General features: G+C 44.4%; 1 protein-coding gene across 3 annotated transcripts in view; it reads left to right on the top strand.

Annotated features, from left to right (window-relative positions):
- The window catches only part of RHBDL2 (rhomboid like 2), a 45,475-nt gene extending 23,217 nt beyond the window's left edge, over positions 1–22,258 (top strand). For all 3 annotated transcript variants that reach the window (XM_077481829.1, XM_077481828.1, XM_077481830.1), the window contains 4 exons: positions 2,007–2,107; positions 14,495–14,555; positions 18,365–18,426; positions 21,525–22,258. In XM_077481829.1, the coding sequence (XP_077337955.1) occupies positions 2,007–2,107; positions 14,495–14,555; positions 18,365–18,426; positions 21,525–21,704 (404 nt within the window). In that variant the 3' untranslated portion in view covers positions 21,705–22,258. The remainder of the gene's footprint in view (positions 1–2,006; positions 2,108–14,494; positions 14,556–18,364; positions 18,427–21,524) is intronic.
- The last annotated feature ends 723 nt before the right edge of the window (positions 22,259–22,981 follow it).

Here is a 22,981-nt window from a genome sequence, read left to right as displayed (position 1 = left end):
ATGAGGATAGTGATATATCTGGGTGTATATATATATATATATATATATATATATATATATATATTGCATTGATAACAGGCCTGGTAAGGTTGAAATAGAGTGAGGAAAAGGGGGGGAGAAAGAGGGGGGGGGGGAAGAAAAGGGGGTGAAAAGAAGGAAAAGGGGTAGGGAAAGGAAATGGAGGAAAGCAGAGGTTAGTAATGGAGAAGGGGGGCGGGGGGAGGGGCAGACGGAAAGAAAGGGGGAGGAAAAAGAGAGGGGGGGGGAAAGGGAAAGAAGAAGCGGGGGGGGGGGAGGGGGAAAGTAGGGGAAACCAGTGGGTATCAGGCCACAAGGTATTGAAGATATGAAGAGTAAACAGTGGTAAGAAACGTACCTATTATATCACATTATAGAGTGTAATTATGATACTACAGCTCCAAGGAGGGGGGTGGGGGTGGGGGGAGAGGGTTGAAACAACTATCCCATATAGCAGGGGCAGGTAGATTAACATGCTGTATAGCATCAAGGTGGATTGATGCCGATTTCCTGCACTATCCATCCACAAAGGTGACAATCCAGTCAATTAGGTCTAAGGATATAGAGCTCCCCAATCCGGAAGACGCCAAATGCCGGCGTGAGGTGGTGTGTGACGTCACCGGGTCTGGCTCCCCGCACTGCGCGTGCATGAAACCAATCTGACATGCAAGCGCGCATCGTGTGTGTCAAATGGGCAGGGAGCCCAAAACCACAGAGATGCAAGTGCAGGGCGGCCTGCCAGAGATGGAGATGCCCCCACCAGGGGAGTCACCTGTCCGCCAGTGTTGGGGGAAAAAAATGACAGAGTGGGCAAGGCCAGGGGACCTTGAGGCAGAAGCAGAACTCTGATTCATAATAAATATGATATAGATCAGTCCTAATGAAAATGGCATGATAAAAAAAACATTACCACATAAAATTCATAACACATAGGATTTAAATAAAAAAGGAAAAAGCGAGAATTATAAATTGTAATTCAACAATGGGACCTCTGTTGAACAATGCACCAACAGGAGAGGCTAAGGCAGGGGTGCAACGATTACACCAATCAAGCGTAAAGGGGGGGTTTGGAAGAGGGAGAGAGGGAGGAGGTGGGACGAAGGGAAGGAAAAAGAAGGTATGGAGAGAGGGGAAACCTCATAGAAAGGGTTTATGAGAAATCATTTTGTTTAAACCTGGGGGAATAGTGGCATTAAGACATTCAATCCACATTGTTTCTCTTTGTAAAATGATCCTATCTCAATCACCCCCTTTTGGACTCTGATGGACCACCTCAAGGACCAAAAACCTAACTGCCATTGGAATCAAGCCAATGATGTAGTCCAATATGGCGGATCTTGAGAATGATCTTTCTCAGTTGATGATGATGGCATTTGCCGCGGGGGGGATCCTGTGGTGACTGAAGTGCGCCCCTGGCCATGGACTCACTGGTATGCAACTGTACTCGGTTTCCGCTGTATGTATTTTACACTTTATTTTCTTGATTTATTTTGAATATAGATGTACTCTTGTTATTATTACTGTTTGTATAGAATTTCATTTATATTATTTACCTTATAGATTTATACTCCTGAAAAAGCGGTCCTCTGATCGTGAAACTGGTAGAGGATTGCATAAATCTGTGAGCAATTTCCATAACCAGTAATCCAAGTAATCCTGTATCGACCTTCCTGCCTCCCTTTTTTTTCTTTGTGTTCTGATTTCTGTAATTATATGTTTTTATATGTAATAAATAATTGTTCTATTTTAAGTCTATTCTTGTTCATTAAAGCCACAGTTAATACATCTACATTCCTTTTCATAGTATGGCTCTGCAAAACAGGTATGCAGGTCATTTATTATCACATTCAACAACCTTTATACACTGAACAGTGCAGGAAAAATGTAAACAGTGAAACCTACTGTTCCACCCAACCCTTTTACTCTAAAGCTGCTAGAAATATTCGGCACCCATTAATATAAATACGTTGTTTTCTTCTCATTTTCAGGATCCTTAGCCAGCTCTATCTTTGATCCATACCTGGCTCTGGTTGGTGCCTCTGGAGGAGTCTATGCCTTAATTGGTGGCTATTTCATGAATGTCATAGTTGTGAGTGTCTTGACATTTAATAAGACTTTAGTATGAAATGCACTTAATTTCATTGGGAGTGTTTGCTGTTAAGAGTTATAATGTGCAGAAAAGTAAATGTTATCCCATTTTTTGTTTTAACAATGAGATATACAGTATGATTAGTTATATATCAAAGTAGATCATAATAGCGAATAGTGTAGCTACCGATCTTGCTAGCAATGGTAGAACCGATAATAGTATTAAAGCTGAACTAAACCAATCAATTTAAGTTTAAAAAAACAAAACAGCTACAATTAAGGCATGCTGTGAATGTTATATGTCACTTTCCTGACAGACTCCATGGCAGCAACGTGTGGGTTAAGTCCTGCCTCCACTACCCTATAGGACACTACTCCCATAAATCTTTGCTCCCTGCCCCTGGCCGTGTTCTTTTTTTGTCCTCCTCCGAAGGACCCAGAGGTGGTCTTTCTACCTGAAGATTTATCATCCCCACGATCGAGGTCGGCCGGTCTGCGACTCTGGGTCTGGAAAGTCGCATTACTCCGCTAAGCCCTAGCTATTAGCGGGGTATGGAGTGGGCAGTGGAAGAGGCGCTGTGAAAAAGCCCATGTCCTGGCCACTGGCAGGCAGGCTGCGCATTGGTCGGATAGCCAGCTATTAGCAGGTGACCTGTTTTGCCCCCTGGAAAGTCCGGTGTCATCTTACCTTACCTTCGGCCGAGTGATCGATCGTGGTGGGAGTGGTGAGAGGTTCTATAAGTTCATTATGGCAACAGTTTTTGTATCTTTTATCTGTCTTCGTTTTTTCTGTATTGTTTGTATGTGCAGGCATGGCGGCTGGTTCTTCCGCGTTCCAGCCGCCGTTCTACTTCCGGGTTTGCGTTCTCGGCCGTACTGCGCATGCGCGAACGCGGTTGAGATCGAGGCTTGGTTTCGCGCATGCGCGATAGCGGCAAATTGCAGCGATTTCGCGCATGCGCACAGGCACGGCGGTGACATCACAGGGGCGGGCTATTTAAACGGGGAATTAGTCTGCAAGCTTTGGGAATGCTTGCGGGCTGTTGCGGTGACTTCCCCCTGCCTCTGTGTTGCATCTACTGGTAAGTGGCATTCTGGGACAGGGTGGCTATCCCTTCCCTGTCCCTTGCACTGATCCCTTGTCATCTTTTCAGCGCGTATGGATATCGCTGAGGACATGGGTTCTTTACCGCCTGTTTGTGGCCAGCCCTCTCATAAAAGGTATTTCTAATGATCACCTGAAGGTCTGGTGGGGGAGGGGTATTTATCTGTTAGCTCTGTCCTGATGTCTTGTCTCTTGTGGTTTCTTGTCTTGTTCCTGTTTCAGCCCTTCCAGGTCAGAACAGCATCGCAGCTCTCATAGAGGGAGCGACTCCTCCAAGTCGCATCACCGGCACTTCTCTTCCAAATCAAAACATTATGGTTCCTCCTCAAGTTCAGGACACCGTAGTGAGGAACGATCGCACTCCTCGAGGACTCAATCTAGTCACTCAGCTAGTGCCTGTTGGGGGTGCAGAGCTCTTGTACCGGCAGGAAAATCTTTATGCGATCCTTGCTACGCCAAGGCTTCCAATGAAAGGGGTGACGCGGATCAACAACTTAAAACCCTGGTGGAAAAAGTTGTTAAGGAGTCCCTCAGAAATATTGAGGGCCAGTCCTATGTTCCCCCGGCAGAGCCGCCACTTTCTCCAGGAAGGGAGACTCAGCTGCAGGATACTTGGGAATCCTCTGCGCATAGCCACCCCTCAGCTGCCATATCTGACAGTGACTCTGATGAAAGTGATCCCTGTGTGGGTTTTGATTTCGCTCTACTTCCTCCTCTGGTCAGAGCTGTTAGAGAGACACTGAACTGGGAAGATTCTGTGGCTGCTCCTTCCAAACAGAGAAAATTCTTTAAGCAATTAAAGAAGGAACGGATTAATTTTCCTTTTATCTCTGAGCTAGGTGAGATTATCACAGATGAATGGGGCAAGGTGGAGAAGAAAAATTCCATGCTATCAAAGGTTTCGAAACTCTATCCTTTCAATGAAGAAGAGGTGAAGCATTTGGAGTCAGCGCCATTGGTAGACGCAGCAGTCATGAGGCTGGTGAAACATGTCACACTTCCCTTAGAGGATACTGTGTCTTTTAAGGACGTTCTGGACAGACGGATTGATGATGATTTGAAGAGAGTGTATCTCACAGCAGGAATGGCCTGTAAGCCAGCACTAGCCCTGGCCGCTATGTCCAAAGCAATGGAGATATGGACAGATAGTGTAGATGAGACACTTAGAAATATCTCTGAAGATACGGCTAAGAGCTCGCCTATCCAAGAACTTAGGCTGGCCTCCGCCTTTCTTGGGCCTCTATCGACATCATACGCCTGGTGGCTCGGGTGATGCTTTCTTCTGTTACGGCTAAACGGGCTCTTTGGCTCCGCCCTTGGCTGGCGGACCCAGCCTCGAAACAAGTATGGTGCCGTATCCCCTTTGAAGGGTCCTCCCTTTTCGGCAATAAGTTGGATGAGGCTATTACCCGAGCCACTGGTGGTAAGTCGGGGTTCCTCCCCCAGGACCGGCGTTTGCAAGCCCAGAGAAGGTCTTTTCCAAAGAGATAGTACCAGGAACGAGCCAGGGAAGTTCGCAGTTACAGACCGGGCCGTGAATTTTCCAGGTCCTGGAAATCAAGACAATCCTCTTTTAAAAAATCTACAAAAAGTGATTTAAAGGGAGAGAGGGAACTGACTAAATCCTGAGGTTTTAGAGGTTGGGCCCGCTCAGACAGGACAGGGCAGGTGGGGGCTCGTCTTTTCCACTTTCGCCATGTCTGGGCGGCCTCGATCTAAGACTTCTGGACCATCAAGACTGTCTCATCAGGTCATGTTTGGACCTTCAAGGAATCTCCCAGGCTCAGATGGGTCCCCACCTCTCTTCTGGCTTCAGTCGAAAAAAGGCAAATTCTTCTAGCCTACGTGGAATCTTTGTTGGCTCAAGGCGCCATTATCCATGTTCCAGTCATTCAGCGAGGCATGGGAATCTACTCTCCTTTGTTTATGGTCCAGAAAAAGAGCGGGGCCTGGAGGCCGGTCATAGATCTAACTCACTTGAACAGTTTTATTAAAAAAGAAAAATTCAAGATGGAGTCATTATCCACAATTCAACAATCTGTTCAAGCAGGGGACTGGATGGTCTCCATAGACCTCAAGGACGCCTATTTTCACGTCCCAGTTGCAGAAAATTACCAGCAGTATCTCCGCTTCTCCGTGGGCGAAAGCCATTTTCAATTTACATGCCTTCCCTTCGGGCTATCAACTTCTCCTCGTGTATTTTCAAAAGTACTGTTGGCAGTGGTAGCTCTTCTGAGAACCAAAGGGATTTGTCTACATCACTACCTAGACGACCTTCTGTTGTTGGCTCAAGACAAGGATCAACTTCTGGTACACAGAAAGCAGGTCATCTCCACCCTACAGGAGTTTGGGTGGATCTTGAACTTGGAGAAGAGCCAGCTGGTCCCATCTCAGCGGCTGGTGTTCTTAGGGGCACTGTCAGAGGCACCATCTCATTACCAGAAGAGAAGTTGTCAGTGGTCAGGGACAGAATCCGTCCAGCCCTCTCTGCCTCTCATCTCCAGGCTCTCCAGTGCCTGAAAATTATAGGCACTATGGTAGCGACAATTCCGATGGTGAGGTGGGCACAGTGGAGGATGAGGCCCTTTCAGAAGGGTTTCCTTCATCAATGGTCAGGCAGCAAAACCCAGCTGATTCGGATCACCTTATCCATGAGGAATTCCCTTCCGTGGTGGCTCCAACGGGAAACTCTGCAACTGCCATTCCATTCTCCCCATCTCATGGGTCACCATAACAACGGATGCCAGCAACAGAGGTTGGGGCGCCCACTGTCTGGCGGAAGTGGCTCAGGGCACCTGGATTCTCCCCTCCAGAGGGACGGTGTCAAACATCCTGGAGTTAAGGGCAGCCTTTCAAGCTCTGCTAGCCTTTCGGCATCTGATTTCAGGAGCCTCGGTCTCACTCAGGCTAGACAATACCACAGCAGTAGCGTACATAAGAAGGCAAGGGGGTACCCGAAGTTTATCCGATCATGACCTGGGCTCAGAGGAACCTGAAGGATCTGACAGCATCCTATGTCCCAGGGATTCAGAATGTTCAGGCAGACTTTCTTTCCCGGATACTTCTGGACAACAACGAGTGGTCTCTTCACGAAGAAGTGTTCAACTGGATCCTGACAATGGGGCTCTCCCCAGAAGTCGACCTGTTTGCCTCTCCCTGCAACAAAAAACTGGAGAAGTATTATTCAAGGTACAGGGATCCTCAAGCCTACGGGGTGGATGCCTTGACAGAGAAATGGTGGTTCCACAAGGCCTATGCCTTTCCTCCAACTCCTATCATTCACCAGTTCCTGAGGAGACTCAGGTCAGAGACAGCAGAAGTGATAGCCATAATCCCTTATTGGCCCAACAGACCCTGGTTTCCGCTTCTGATGCTCCTCAGTGTCAGGGATTCAATTCCTTTACCATCCAGACCAGACCTTCTGTCTCAAGGGTCGAGATTACATCCTTGCCCGGATCACCTGCGCCTAAAGGCTTGGTTTTTGAAAGGGGACGGTTGAAGGCTTTAGGCTGCCCTGAAGAAGTCATTCCCACTCTTCTTAGTGCACGAAGAAGTAGTACTAACCGGGTATATGAGAGAATTTGGGCGAAGTTTGCAGATCACTTGTCTTCAAGGTCCAGTTCCTGTAATACCCTGACAGTCCGGGACGTTCTAAGTTTTTTACAATCAGGATTGGATATCTCCCTTTCAGTTAGTTCTCTCCGGGTCCAGGTTTCAGCAATTTCAGCTTTCTCTGGAGTCGCATGGGCCAATCATCCCTTGGTCCAACAATTCTTCAAAGGAGCAGTCAGGCTTAGGCCACAAAGGAAGCCTAGATTTCCCAAATGGGACCTTCCATTGGTTCTAGATTTCTTCTCTCAACTTGACAAAACGCTCTCAATCAGAGAATTAACCCTTAAAACCTCTTTTCTGGTAGCCATAACTTCGGCGAAGAGAATCTCCGAAATTCAGTCTCTAGGCGCAAAGGAACCTTTTCTCACCTTCTTTCCAGATAGGGTAGTCCTAATTCCGATGTTGGGGACAAATCCCAAGGTTACCTCTGTTTTCCATGAAAACCAGGAAATCACTCTTCCTACATTCAATTCTGCTGGAAGTCAGGATCCACATCCACTCGATTTGGGAGTTACTCTAAAACAATATCTGGATGTTACAGCTTCTTTTCGTCAATCTGACTTCCTCTTCGTGCTATTTAACGGGAAAAATAGAGGCGCCAAGGCCTCTGTTAGATCCATCGCTGCTTGGGTGGTCCAGGCAATCCAATGGGCTTATAGAGAGAAGGGCTTGGCTCCTCCTGAGGCGGTTACAGCTCACTCTACCAGAAGTCTCTCAACCTCATGGGCGGCTTCGCGTCATGTTGCGCCTGATGTAATCTGCAGAGTGGCCTCCTGGTCTTCAATTCATACCTTCATGTCTCACTATTGTGTTGAGCCAGCATCTTTATCCTCTGTTGATTTTGGTTTGAAAGTCCTGTCGGCCGACAGTGTTAAATAAATCTTTTGTTCAGCATTTTGCCCACCCGGGTGTGTTTGGCGAGTTATTTCCCACACGTTGCTGCCATGGAGTCTGTCAGGAAAATGGAAAATTTCCTATCAAAATACTTACCGTAATTTTCCTTTCCTGATGGACTCCATGGCAGCAGGAGTTCCCTCCCAAATGGCTGGAGTAGGCTAGTTACCGAACACGGCCAGGGGCAGGGAGCAAAGATTTATGGGAGTAGTGTCCTATAGGGTAGTGGAGGCGGGACTTAACCCACACGTTGCTGCCATGGAGTCCATCAGGAAAGGAAAATTACAGTAAGTATTTTGATAGGAATTTTCCATTTTCTTTTTCTTTTGCTCTTAACCACTTGACCACTGGGCACTTAAACACCCTTAATAACCAGACCAATTTTCAGCTTTTGGTGCTCTCACATTTTGAATGACAATTACTCAGTCATGCAACACTGGACCTATATGACATTTTTGTCCTTTTTTTCACACAAATAGAGCTTTCTTTTGGTGGTATTTAATCACCTCTCAGTTTTTTATTTTTTGTGCTATAAAAGAAAAAAGACCGAAAATTCTGCGAAAAAATGAATTTTTCTTCGTTTCTGTTATAAAATTTAGCAGATTAGTAATTTTTTCTTCATAAATTTTGGCCAAAATTTATACTACTACATATCTTTGGTAAAAATAAGTACAAATTGGTGGATATTTTTTGGTCTTTGTGAAAGTTATAGAGTCCACAAGCTATGGTGCCAATATCTGAAAATTGATCACACCTGAAGTACTGACGACCTATTTCAATTCTTGAGACCCTAACATGCCAGAAAAGTACAAATACCCCCCAAATGACCCCTTTTTGGAAAGAAGACATTCCAATGTATTTAGTAAGAGGCATGATGAATTTTTTGAAGTTGTCATTTTTTTCCCACAATTCTTTGCAAAATGAAGATTTTTTTTTATTATTATTCTTTTTTACAAAATTGTCATATTATCAGGTTATTTCTCACACACAGCATATGCATACCACAAATTACACCCCAAAACACATTCTGCTATTACTCCCGAGTAAGGCGATACCACATGTGTGAGACTTTTACACAGTGTGGCCACATACAGAGGCCCAACATGCAGGGAGCGCCATCAGGCGTTCTGGAGCACCCAGGACAATTCTGACATTTCTCTCCTACATGTAAAAATCATCATTTATTTGCTAGAAAATTAAAGAGAACCCCAAAACATTATATATTTTTTTTTAGCAAAGACCCTGGAGAATACAATGGTGGTCGTTGCAAATTTTTATCTTACATGGTATTTGCACAGCAATTTTTCGAACGCGTTTTTTGGGGGAAAAAACTGTTTTGTGCTTAAAAAAAACAGTAAAGTTAGCCCAATTTTTGCATAAAGTGAAAGATGAAGTTATGCTGAGTAAATAGATATCGAACATGTCACTCTTCAAAATTGCACATGCCCGTGGAATGGCGCCAAACGTCACTACTTAACCACTTAAGGACCAGGCCTCTTTTTCAGACTTGGTATTTACATGTTTAAAACAGTTTTTTTTGCTAGAAAATTACTCCCAAACATTTTATATTGTTTTTTTTCTAACACCCTAGAGAATAAAATGGCGGTCATTGAAATACTTTTTTTCACACCGTATTTGCGCAGCGGTCTTACAAGCACACTTTTTTTGGAAAAAATGCACTTTTTTGAATAAAAAAATAAGACAACAGTAAATTTAGCCCAATTTTTTTTATATTGTGAAAGATAATGGTACGCCGAGTAAATTGATACCCAACATGTCACGCTTCAAAATTGCGCCCGCTCGTGGAATGGCGTCAAACTTTTAGCCTCAAAAATCTCCATAAGCGACATTTAAAAAATTCTACAGGTTGCATTTTTTGCGTTACAGAGGAGGTCTAGGGCTAGAATTATTGCTCTCGCTCTACTCTATGTGTGGTTTGACCACCGTTTTCATATGCGGGCGCTACTCACGTATGCGCTCGCTTCTGTGCGCAAGCTCGTCGTGACGGGGTGTTTTTAAAAATTTTTTTTTTTTCTTATTTATTTTAATTGATTTTATTTATTTTTACACTGTTTTAAGAAAAAAAAAAAATGGATCACTTTTATTCCTATTACAAGGAATGTAAACATCCCTTGTAATAGAAAAAAGCATGACAGGTCCTCTTAAATATGAGATCTGGGGTCAAAAAGTCCTCAGATCTCCTTTTTGGGCTAAAATGCAAAAAAAAAGAAAAAAAAAAAGAAGAAAATCTGACATCTAAAAAAAATATACCTTTAAGAGGTATGGGCGGAAGTGACGTTTTGACGTCGCTTCCGCCCTCCTATGGTATAGAGACGAGTGGGGGCCATCTTAGCCTCACTTGTCTCTATGCCCAGCAGACGAAAGGACCCGATCGCCTCCGCCGCTACCGACGGCTCCGGTAAGCGGCAGAAGGTGCGGGAGGGCGGCGGGAGGGGGGGTGGCACCTCTCCCGCCGCCGATAGCGGTGATCTCGCGGCGAATCCGCCGCAGAGACCACTGTTATCGTACAGCCGACCGCCGCCTGAAGAGATGGATATCTCGATTGTGGCAGCAGCTGCTGCCGTTACCCTCTTCAAAAATAGGACGTACATCGTCGTGCGGCGGTCAGCAAGTGGTTAAAAAATCCCCATAGGCGACGCTTTAAATTTTTTTTACTGGTTACATGTTTTGAGTTGCAGAGGAGGTCTAGGGCTAGAATTATTGCTCTCGCTCTAACGTTCGTGGCGATACCTCACATGTGTGGTTTGAACACCGTTTTCATATGTGGGCGGGGCTTACGTATGCGTTCGCTTCTGCATGCGAGCACATGGGGACAGGGGCGCTTTAAATTTTTTTTTTTTTTATTGTTCATTTTACTTTATTTATTTTAGTTTGACATTTTTTTTCCCCAAAAATAAATTTTTGATCACTTTTATTCCTATTACAAGGAATGTAAACATCCCTTGTAATAGGAATATGGGGTGACAGGTCCTCTTTACAGTGAAATCTGGGGGTCAATATGACCCCACATCTCACCTCTAGGCTGGGAAGCCTGAAATAAAAAAAAAAATAAAAAATAAAAAGATTCTGGCTTTGATCGTACTGGCGAGTTGGTAGAAGCACCGGAGGGTGGTGAGGGGTGGGGGGGCGTCTATGGCTGGGTATTGCAGGGTATCATCGAGTATGGCTGGGTATGGCAATTTATGGCGGGGTATTGGCGGGGTATTGGTGGGGTATTGGGGGGTATTGCAGAGTATTGGGGGGTATTGCAGAGTATTGGGGGGTATTGCAGAGTATTGGGGGTATTGCAGAGTAATGGCAGGGTACTGCAGAGTATGGGGGGGTACTGCAGAGTATGGGGGGGTACTGCAGAGTAATGGCGGGGTACTGCAGAGTAATGGCGGGGTACTGCAGAGTAATGGCAGGGTACTGCAGAGTAATGGGGGGTACTGCAGAGTAATGGCAGGGTATTGCAGAGTAATGGGGGGTACTGCAGAGTAATGGCAGGGTATTGCAGAGTAATGGGGGGTACTGCAGAGTAATGGCAGGGTATTGCAGAGTAATGGGGGGTACTGCAGAGTAATGGCAGGGTATTGCAGAGTAATGGGGGGTACTGCAGAGTAATGGCAGGGTATTGCAGAGTATTGGCAGGGAATTGAAGGGGTTAAATTCGGTGAGCAGCGATGTGGGCACTGCAGATGCAGCCCACAGCGCTGCTAACACCGATCTCTTTCCCCTCCGCTCTACTGATCGGTACAGAGAGGGGGAGGGAGGAACCGGCGTCATAACATGACACCGGTTTGTTTACAAGTGATCACTCCGTCATTTGACGGAGCGATCACGTGGTAAACGGGCGCGATGAGCGGCCGTTTACCGTGATCCGTGATGCGCCGGGTCCATTGGACCCGGTGGTCACGGATGATCTCGTGTGCGCGCCCCAGGGGGCGCGCGAGAGCTGGATTCTGAATTCTGGGATGCCGTTAATTAACGGCCTCTCAGAGTTAAACAACCGCCCTGAAGCCGTTAATCGGCAATGGGCAGTTGTTAAGTGGTTAAACTGCCAAACCATCAAATGGCTGGTGTCATGACTGATCACATGTGCAGCACCATAACAGTGGAAGATCAAACAGAGGCTAAGATGGCAGCTTCCTTAGCTAAAAAAGGCTAGGAGGGTTTAGTTCTTTAAAATGACAGTTGAGAGTTGCTGTGTTAACGGAGAAGTAGAGCCAAAGCTCTTTTGGCCCTACTTCTCCGATGGGTTACAGGAGTTCACTTAGTTCAGCCAACAGCAGGCTAAAGTCTGCTATCGGTTGATGTCACTCAGCCAGTCCAGGCTCTGGAGGGATACTGACTTAAAGTGGAAGTAAACCCACTTTTTTAACTTTTACCTACAGGAAAGCCTATAATAAGGCTTACCTGTAGGTAAAAAAAATATCTCCTAAACCTGTACGGTTTAGGAGATATTCCCCTCGGTATGCGCCGCTGACTGCAGCGGCGCATGCGCACAAGGGGGTTCTCTCCGCGAAAATCCGGCAGCGCTCGTCCGGCCGGATTTAAATCTCCCGCGCGCATGCGCGGGAGTGACGATATCGCGGCTCCGGCCACTGATGTCACAGCGCCGGAGCCGCGATACCCGGAAGAGACGCCGAGGGAGCATGTCGGCTTCCTCGGCGTGGATCGGGCGAGATGTCGGGGCCTCGTTCTAAGGTAAGTATTTCATAATGAGCTAGTATGCGGTGCATACTAGCTCATTATGCCTTTTGCTTTGCAGGTTTAAAAAAAAAAAAAAAAAAAATGCGGGTTTACTACCGCTTTAAATGTTGGATTCCATACAGATGCTAGGACCAGCAGCTGGCTCAGCCCCTCAGAGTGCCCCTAAGATCCTGTCCCAGCTGTTCCCACTCCCTGCACCCAGGGAGTGCTTGAAGGGCAGAGCACAGAGCCAGTTGACTGACAGTCACCAGCTCTCTGCTCAGAGCAGACCCGGAAACTGAGCGATCAGTGGTTTTTAATATCTCAGTTCTCTGTATTAGAGGTGGCAGGGGACATATACAGCATCTGACTGATGCTGCATCCACCCAGGAGAGTATGATTGTTTTTTTTTTAATCCTGAACTTTTTATTGGTATTTTATTGGAATTTTATGTGACAGACCAACACAAAGTGGATCGTAACTGTGAAGTGGAAGTAGAATGATAAATGTTTTTCAAAATTGTTTATAAATAACTATCTGAAAAATGTAGGGTGCATTTGTATTTAGCCCCCCTCCACTTTTTAGAACCCCCTTTTTGCTGCAATTACAGCTGCAAGTCTTTTTGGGGATGTCTCTACCAGTTTTGTACATCTAGAGAGTGAAATTTTTGCCCATTCTTCTTTGTAAAATAGCTCAAGCTCTGTCAGATTTTGCCACAGATTCTCAATTGGATTTAGGTCGGGACTTTGACTGTGCCATTCTAACACATACATATGCTTTGATCTAAACTATTCCATTGTAGATCTGGCTGTATGTTTAGGGTCGTTGTCCTACTGGAAGGTGAACCGCCGCCCCAGTCTCAATTCTTTTGAAGACTCTAATAGGGTTTCTTCTAGGATTGCCCTGTTTTGGCTCCATCCCTCTGCCCATCAAATCTGACCAGCTTTCCTGTCCCTGCTCAAGAAAAGCATCCTCACAACCTGATTCTGCCACCACTGTTTCACAGTGGGGATGGTGTGTTCAGGGTAATGTGCAGTATTAGTTTTCCGCCACACATAGTGCTTTGCTTTTAGGCCAAAAAGTTAAATTTTTAGTCTCATTTGACTAGATTCCACGTGTTTGCTGTGCCCCCCAAATGGCTTCTTGCAAACTGCAAATGGGACTTCTTTTGGCTTTCTTCTTGCCACTCTTCCATAAAGGTCAGATTTGTGGAGTGCACAATTAATAGTTGTCCTATGGACAGATTCTCCCACCTGAGCTGTGGATCTCTGCAGCTCCTCCAGGGTCAGGACTGGTGCAAGGATTTTTGACACCCTAGGCAAAACCTAGTTTTGCTGCCCCCGTTGGCTCCACCCCTGACTCCACCCCCTTACTATGTAACTATGTATACGGCCAGGCTAGGGTACTATACGGCCAGGCTAGGGTACTATACGGACCGGCTAGCGTAGTATATGGACCGGCTAGGATAGTATACAGACAGGCTAGGGTACTATATGGCAGTGTTAATTTTGTTGACTAAAACATATTAGTCTACTAAAATATGACTAAAACTAAAACAATTGAGATTACTAAAATATGACCCAAAAGTGGAACTTCTGCTCATTTGTCTCCTCCTTCCTCCCCTGCCACAATTGCCACTTTCAGGGGGAAGGGGGGTCAGTCTTTGACAGGTATCCTGTTCCCGGGAGTCCAGGCCACGGCCCGAGATGTCACCGCGGGGCTCTCTCCTTCTCTCCCTGTCGCCTAGCCAGTAGGGGAGAGGAGCGGGGGCCTCACGCAGTAGGGTTCCTGGCGTGAAGCTGTAAGACTACACTGCCGGGTACCCTAACCCGCAATGGCGGCAGCAGCACCCGACGGCTGATGGAAACATCAGCTGCGGTGCCGGCATCACTGGACTCCAGGACAGGTAAGTGTCCTATTGTTAAAAGCCAGCAGTTACAGTATGTGTAGCTGCTGGCTTTAAATTTTTTATTTTTTGGGCGGAACACCGTTTTAAGTTAGAAGTTAACTTTTAATCATTACTGCATTGTTGGGGTTATGAGTAGTCTGTACATTTGTTATAATCCACTTTACCTCTCTCTGCAGAATTTCAAAGACATGGTACCATTGTTTGGAATTTTTAGAATTCTTGTCATTGTAATAATAGGTAAGAATCACAATCCTTATAACATTTTATGGAATCTTTTTTTCTATCATCAGCATTTTAATTTGTTGATTTTTGCCTAATCGTATGTTGTCTAAGCCATTGGCATACAATCTTAATATTTACTATTATTACTGTTATCTCATGTACATAAAAGTGCATAGATTGATGTCTACTTAAAAATATTAAACAACAAAATAATGAAACCTGATTATGGAAGTTGTAATTGGATGCAGATCCATACATACTGTGTGTGTATACTATACAGGTACAGCGTGTTTGCACTTAACATCTTTCTTTTCTGTTATTATCCTGATTTAATACATTAAATGAATTGACATTTAACATTAAATAAGGAATCTGTGATTCCTGAAGATGTAGCTGCTTGCTAGGCAGCCTTATGGTTTGCTGGCAGGGCTCAGTAGGATTACATACATATCTAAATTGCTGTCAGGGAAGCCTTCTGTCATATACAAACAGAAAATCATGTAGTCTTAGGGCCCTTTCACATAAGCTTCGTCCACTCCATTCTGCAGGGGATTCATGAGCAAATCCCCTGTTGAATCGGAGCTGCACAGGACAGATGACAGATTTTTACACCCGTGCCCATTCAAATTGTGTCTGTATTTTAACAGTGGACAGGGGTGGGCCCATGATGGTTCTATGGGTGGCTGGATCTTACGAGATGTATGTCCATTTAATCTGATGCATCATGTTCAGTTCCATAAAAAACAGAAAAGGATGCAGCCTTTTCCAAGTTTTTATGAACCTGGATGAATTTCGGAGGTAGAAGGTAGCGTATTTACATCCGCCTGCCCATAGATGCTCATGGAGCTTCCGATCAAGCTCGCCTGAATACTTGAAAGCCCGTTTGAAAGTGCCATTAGTATACAGTATTTGCTGTTGTACATACTTTTTGACACTGTATCAAAGATATTGATAGTATAGAGATTGATTATATTTTTTTCTTTTTTTCCTAGAAATAAAGAAGATCTGTTTTTTTCTTTTTATTTTACAATTTTGTCCCCTATAAGAAAACGTATATGTAGTACTTTGTACCATGTTTCTAAGTGCTTTTTAACCCTAGTTATGAGAACCAACCTGCTCCTCCTCTCCTCCTGTCATGATTGATATGAAAAAGCTTTGAAGGATTCCTAGCTGCAACTTGTCTTGGCTGGGAACACTTTTCTGAATTAAGCAATGGTAAGAAGAAAGCAGAGGGAGAGAGAGCGGACTTGCCAGGCTCTGCATTCCTCTTGTCGTTCCTAGTCTTGGGAAAGTGATCACACCTGAGACAAACTGCAACTATGAATGAGGTATCTCCTTCACAGCTGTTGTCAGATCAGCCATGGCAGGAGGAGAGCCGCAGGTGAGTACTCATAACTAGGGTTAGAAAGCACTTAGAAACATGGGACACGGTACTACATGTACTTTGTCCCATAGGCTAAGAAATGTAAAATAAAAATTCTAACGATGGCTCCTCTTTAAGGGATTCAATTGGCAATGTATCAAGAGCAACATAAGTTAAATCTTAGCTGTACCCAAGACTTTTTTAGCTCTGAAGAGAACAGGAAAAGGTTAGAATCATAGGGGCGCTTTAAGAGTGACTAGGTGCCGGACATGCGGCGGTCTGTGGGAAGCTTACTAGCCTGCAGTCAGCTGATTGCAGGCTGGGAATCCGATTTGCCCATGTCCACTGTCATTTGTCTGGCCAGGCCTTTCCTATCTTTTTATTGGCCAGGACCGGAGGACGGACGGTGGTGCTTTTTACGGCACCACTTCCGGTTTCTCGGCTCACTGCTGTGTGCTATTGGTAGCGGAGGTCGGTGTTGGTACCGGGCAAGGGGAGGACAGTCAGGCTGAGGCTTGGGGGGTTGCTGTTCTTTTGGTGCTCCACCACCTTGCCGTACCCAGAGGGGTCTGAGGTTGACATCGGCAGAGATGGGCTGGCTAAGAAGATACTGAGATACCCCAGCCGGAGCCCCATGTGACCGGGGAGGGAGCGAAGGCAGCCTCTGCTGCTCGGATGGTGTGAGCAGAGGATCTGCTGTGAGGCTGCAACGAGGAGGATCGGCGGGGATGGCAAATACATTTGAGCACAGTGGCTGCATTTGATGGGCAAAGTGGCTGCAATTGATGTTTTTTTTTCAGTATTTTTCAGTTTGTTTGCGCCCCCCTCCCCCCCCCCCAAAAAAAAAAAAATTTGAGCACCAGCTAGCACTGGTTAGAATCCCTGCTAGGTTTACTGCTATGTTGGGCTCCATTATACACCCCCCCTTTTTATCCTGGGGACATCCATTTACCAAACAGGAATTGAAAGAATCTCTCCAACAAAGCCTTAGATGGCAGTAAAACCAGAAAAGGAGTTCTAATACTTTCCCACTGTATCCAAAACTAAAGAAAAATTTTAACTATAAATACAGTTAAAAAAAAATTGCCTCAAAAGTTAGGCAATCTAGCACTGAAAGTGTTAAAGAATATGTGCACCTTAAAGGAGAAGTACAGCCAAAGCTAAATTTAGCTGTATTTCTTCTGTGGATCACAGGAGTGCAGTTCGTTCTGTTGGCTAACATCACAGAGCCGGCCCAGGCTTGGGCAAGATCTCGACAATGGAGTCGGGATCTGCCCACATGCCTGCCGGGCCATGTTTAAGGCAGGGCAAAAGGGGCAGCTGCCCTGGGCCCTGTCATTGTTGTGGGGCTCAAAGCAGCTGCCTCATACTTGCCAACTATTCCAGTTTAAATTCCCTTGTCCCTTGAAGTTTTAGTCCTTTGCTGTGTCCCGATATCTCAGTGTGAAATGATGGTACTAATTCTGCCCAGCTGTGCCCTATTGTTGTGTACAGATGACTCACCTGCAGACCCCGTGTTTACATGTAAATAAACGACATTCATATGTAAATAGCGGCAGCATTACTAATAAATAGCTGCGACTGGCTGCATTGATCTGTAAATAAAGATGGCATTCATATGTGTATCATGCTCCCTTGCAGTGAGGAGATGATGTACTGTAACTTCTAGCAACCAATCAGTGAGCAGTATTACTATACAGTAATTTCTAGCAACCAATTAACAAGCAGAAATCATTTGCTGTAACCTCTAGCAACTAATCAGTGAGCCGTAATGTGTGCTGTAACCTTTAGCAACCAGTCATTAAGCAGTAATGCTATGCTATAACCACTGGCAACCAATCGCAATTGCTGCCTGATCTGATACAGTAAATTTATTTTAAGTCTAGCTGCTATTGTATGTCTCAGAGCAGGTAGAAATTGCATGGGGGGGGCCCAAGAAAATTTTTGCCCAGGGTCCAATCAATATTAAAGACGGCCCTGCATGCCTGGACTGGCACCCAGCTCAGCCTCTCAGCGAGCCGCTAAGAGGCTGAGCCTGCCACTTCCGCCCCATCCACAGCCCAGTGCTCCAGTAAGCGCAGGAGGGCAGATCAGAGAGCCAGTGGCTGACAGTTAGCAGCTCTCTGCTCACGGACCTGTGAGAAGCCAGTGATCAGCGGTGTTCGATTGCTTGGTTCTCAGTGTTAGAGGCGCTGGGGGACAGATGCTGCATCCACATAAGCAAGTATGATTCTAAAAAAAAACAAAAAAAAACCCCATACATCTCTTTTAACTAAAAACTCTTTAGCAGGCCTCCCTCTATGCTTCCTCCCACATAAATAAGTGTAAAAAGACTCCATACCTTAGATGTCTTTGAGTTTCAGCTTTCTACTTTGTGGACTAATTGTGTTCTTTTTTTATTTTTTAATTGTGGTAATCTGTGCATACACAAAAAAAGTTTAAATGTTTATTTCTGTTACAGTTGGAACAGATGTAGGATTTGCTTTATTTAGAAGATATATCTCTAAAGTTGCTGGGCCAAGGGTAAGTTGGTCTTCTTGTAATTTTGTAAATTGATAGATAAAGGGAAGGTTTTGCCCTAGGTAACCAATCATATTTTTTGATATTCTAAATTAAGTTTTGTTGCTCTTGGAAAAGCTGTGTTGCTGTACTACACTTCAACTTGATCAAGCTTTTCAGAATGGTATCCATGTGGTAAAGATTGTGGGCACCATGCTGGGTGAAAGATATGGATGAACACATAGGGCGATATATGACATCTAAGGAAAGTTAGATGTGCATGCATGATCTGGCCACTCTCCGCTTTAGAATGTGCAAATAAAAATGCTTGGCTGATCATCATGTTTGTGGCTGAGAGAGCTTGGTATCGACAAACCTAACTAGCTGAAAATACAAATGGTCATCTCATTTCCATGGATAACTGTAGGTCATCAGTCCTCTAAAATGAGTACACCCCAACAGATTTGTCAGAAAACCTTTACTTCCCTTTCAGAGTCAACATTTTCTATGAGACACTATATTACAAAATACTCGCACAAATGCGGGCAATTGATTACAACCAAGATTTGTTTATTTGCACACACAAAAAAAAAGTATTTTTCCTAACAAATTCATTCAAGACCATGCAAAAATGAATACACCCCAATGAAAGTTTTAGGAGCAAAGCTAAGTTTTAGACAATAAAATCCTAATTAACAAGAATTCAACTACAGGTGAGTCTAATCATTCATTAAACATGTGTCCAGCAGACATTTGATTATAAAAGAGCATTACTTAACAAAGAAAACCCCTTCCCATTTCATGCTGTCATCAATGGCACCACATGGAAGACAAAATGTCAGAAGGTCTGAGAAAGAAAATAATCTTATTGCACAAGAAAGGTGAAGTTCATTAATGGTATCATGAATTCACAGATGTACTGCTCTATATTGAAAGAAGATGCTACCAACATGACTATGATCCAAAACACACATCTAAGGCCACTGTTGCCAGTGCTGGATTAACGTAGGGGCTATTGGAGCTGCAGCTCCAGGCCCCTACTTTAATATAGGCCCAGCCACCGAAAAAGGACAGACTGCCCATGGAAAGCAATGGGCCAACGGGAAGAGATCTCTCCTAACGGGCCCTGCATTCCACGTGCACCGCCTTGGCAGGGTGGTGGGATTGATAATGAGCACTGCATGAGCAGGAGTCCTAACAGAAGCCTGGGGCACGCCAATGCAGGGCTCTTACAGAAGTCTGGGGCTTCCATAGTGTTAGGCCTGCGCAGCTGCACTCTTTCAGCTCAGAGTGCATGCCGATGCAAGGCCCTTACAGAAACTTGGCAAATCAAAAAGTCCTTTGCCTGTGTGGTTGTGCTCTTTTGAGTTTGGGCGCATGCCAGCACGGGCTCTTGGAAAGCAGAAGGGTGCCAAGTAAAAGGTCCACCAAAGTCCTCAGCACCAAGCACATGAGGCTCTTAATCTGGCCCTGACTGTTGCATTTCTGAAGAAGAACAGGGTTAAAGAATCAGTGGCCAAGTATGTCTCCTGATCTGAATCCAATCAAACACCTATGGGGATTTTTGAAGAGACAAGTTGAGCATCACTCTCCATCCAGCATCCAGGCACTAAAAGAGGTCGTTCTTGAAGAATGGAACAAGATAGATGTTGCAATATGTCTCTAACTTGTTTATTTCATGCCTAGAAGACTTGGTGCTGTCCTAACAAATCATGGAGGTCATACAAAATATTAGATGTAATAGTTTTTGTTTTGGGATGTATTCATTTTTGCATCAACTAATTTCAGTAAAACTGAGGATTTTGTGATCTAAGTTATGTTATTAACCTTACTTTCATGTAATGACCTAAACAAATATAACAAGGTCCCAGGCCTCCTTTGGTATAATGAGGACCTCCAGGGCCAGAGATAGCTGACATCCTTCTCTATGTAGTGGGATGCAAGGATGGTGAAAGTCATCGGGCACCAGACACTTCTTGAATGCAAAAGAGAGTTTATTTCCTTTTAACAATTCTTTTTTTTGGGGAGAGAGGGTTAGGGCCAGGACACCCTTAGGTAGTTGCAAGATCATTTGGCATACTCCGAGACTTCAATAGGAGGACAGTCATGCAGTGAAAGGCATCCAGGAAGATGCCACATCTACATGTGCAGGAATGCTGTCTCCTATGGCAACAGTCTTTAACAGTTCCTAACTTGAAGTTTAACAGTTCCTTTATCTTCCACTACAATCTCTCCTTATAGTTCTTCAACTCACTGAGCTTCCGGTCTCTCACTAGACCCACTGATTCACTATCACTGAATCCTTTTGAGCTCCATCTTCATGGTGGTATCTTCCTCAAGCGTCGGTCCCTAGCTTGGCACTCCAGATACCTCTCAAGCTTCACCCACATAGGCTTGCTCGGTCCTTAGCTTGACACACAACCCTTCTCATATCTAGCATCACCAAGTACCTGGCCACCTTGTGGTAGAAGAGAAAAGTGCAACAAGGGCAAACTTAGGGAGAAATTAACAGATCTCTAACAGTCAACCAGTATAACGACTCCTGGCAAGTAAATTTGTGAGGAGCAACCCTGACTAAACTCCAGGGTGCTACACAAATGTTCTAAAAAAAAAATCAGTTTAGTAAAATTTTTGGAAATTGTTTTTGTGTTCATTGAAATATTGATTAAAATCTTACTTTTCAAAAGGGGTGTACTCGTTTATGCTGAGCACTGTATAAACAATAGATTACTTTTTTAAGGATGCTAAACATTTGTACATGTAAACATTTACATGGGGCAATGGCAAACATAGGCTGGCCATACATGGTTCAAATCTCGGCTGGCTCCTGCAAAACTGGCCAAGGTTTCAGCCATTAATGGGCAGCCTGGATGTACCAAGTTGATCGATCAACCAGCCTGCCAGATTTGCTTCCAATTATCGCGAGTGGCTGCTATAGCCGCTAGCTATAAACACGGTCTTCTCCTGACGGGGATGGCTTTCCCCGCCTGCGCACGCTGATGAAATGGAGGGCAATTTGTCATCTACATGTTTGTGTATATTTGTTTTTACTTTTCTGTAATTCATATTAGATTTTGCTTATTTATGCCTTACCACGTATTCTACCTGTCTTTCAATCCTAGGTGTCATTTGTGGCTCACTTTGCTGGAGGTCTGGCTGGAATGTCCATTGGTTATACAGTATTTAGTTCTTTTGATAAAAACCTGATAAAAGACCCCAGATTCTGGATCTGCATTGCTGCCTACTTAGCTTTTGTGGTTTTTGCAGTACTGTTCAATATATTCTTGTCTCCTGTGCCTTAAACCGGATACCTGTGGGACAAATTTCTAAGTTATCTGCAAAACCAGCGTACCATGTTTGTTGACCTGAAGCTTAGAAACAGGGTTGAAATTCCGGAATAGCCTGGAACATGCATGTAACGGCCAATGAAAAACTTTAAACATGCTTCTAACTTACAGACTGGACAGTACTGCAACAGTATTATTCTAAAACATTTATCCCACCTTCACAAGAAGTTGTTTCACAGGGATTTACTTGGATAACTGTTTACATAGCATGTGCAAACTGGACAAGTATACTACGTAATTGGTTTTGAAAGCACTACAGTACATACTGACCCATATATTTTCGTAGACATATCGTACTTGGATATCAATACATTTCTAATTGACCTTTTAAGATTCACCACTTCGATGATCTTTCATTTCTTTACAATGCGGATTTCGAAAAACGATATTAACAACATGGGAAAGGAACTGAAATGGACATATGTAAAGATTGAAAATCGTCAATGCTAATGTACATATATGTGAGTTTGAATATATTTGAATTTTGTTATAAAAACTAGTTAATGGGCTATGCTTGGTGGTCAAGTCATATTTTTTATCTATGGCTGATTTGTTTTCTTGTCCCTTTGTCTGAATGGTTGTTTAAAGTGGAAGTTGAGTATAAAATAAACATGATCCTGTGCTATACCCATGCAGGAGAAAGCAACAGGTTTGCTTCCTTCCCAACAGTACATGCTTAACTTTCCCTTACTCCTCTGCTACTCCATTCTCATCGCTCCCAGCTGTCCCTGATTTCGAGGGACTCCCTGATTTGGAGCAATGTCCCTCTGTCCCTCTTCCCTCCTTATTTATCCCTCATTTTGGTCTGCTCTATATAGTTGTATATAAAATTCACTATTTATCTATCAAAAAGTGTTTTCCAGTGCTAAACCTTTCATCTGATTTCTAAATTGCTGCATTTGTAAATTTCACAAGCCAATATAAAGGAATATTAGTGGTAAAAAAAAGCACTTGTGGGTTTAACCAATCTTGTTTTCTTGTACAATTCTCCTTTTAAGGGGCCTATGCTTGCATACTTGTGCTGATAGGTGTCCCATCTCAAAAAGTTGGGGGGTATGCAATTCTGTTGCCAGGAGCAAGAGACCCATCCTGCACAATGGGTTGTTGTTCAAGTCGTAGCTTACATGGGGCTATAGATCCTCCCCACGTTTGCTTAGTGATTGGCTTAGCACTGTCACATGGAGTTAATCTTGTGCTCCTCCATACCTGACCAGAGCAGCAGGGTGCAAATG

The sequence above is a fragment of the Lithobates pipiens genome, unplaced genomic scaffold, assembly GCF_037356315.1.
Source record: "Lithobates pipiens isolate NorthernLeopardFrog02 unplaced genomic scaffold, aLitPip1_a1.2 Scaffold_16, whole genome shotgun sequence".
Classification (NCBI taxonomy): domain Eukaryota; kingdom Metazoa; phylum Chordata; class Amphibia; order Anura; family Ranidae; genus Lithobates; species Lithobates pipiens.
The sequence above is the reverse complement of the archived record's forward strand: the minus strand, read 5'-3'. Positions and strand labels throughout refer to the sequence as shown.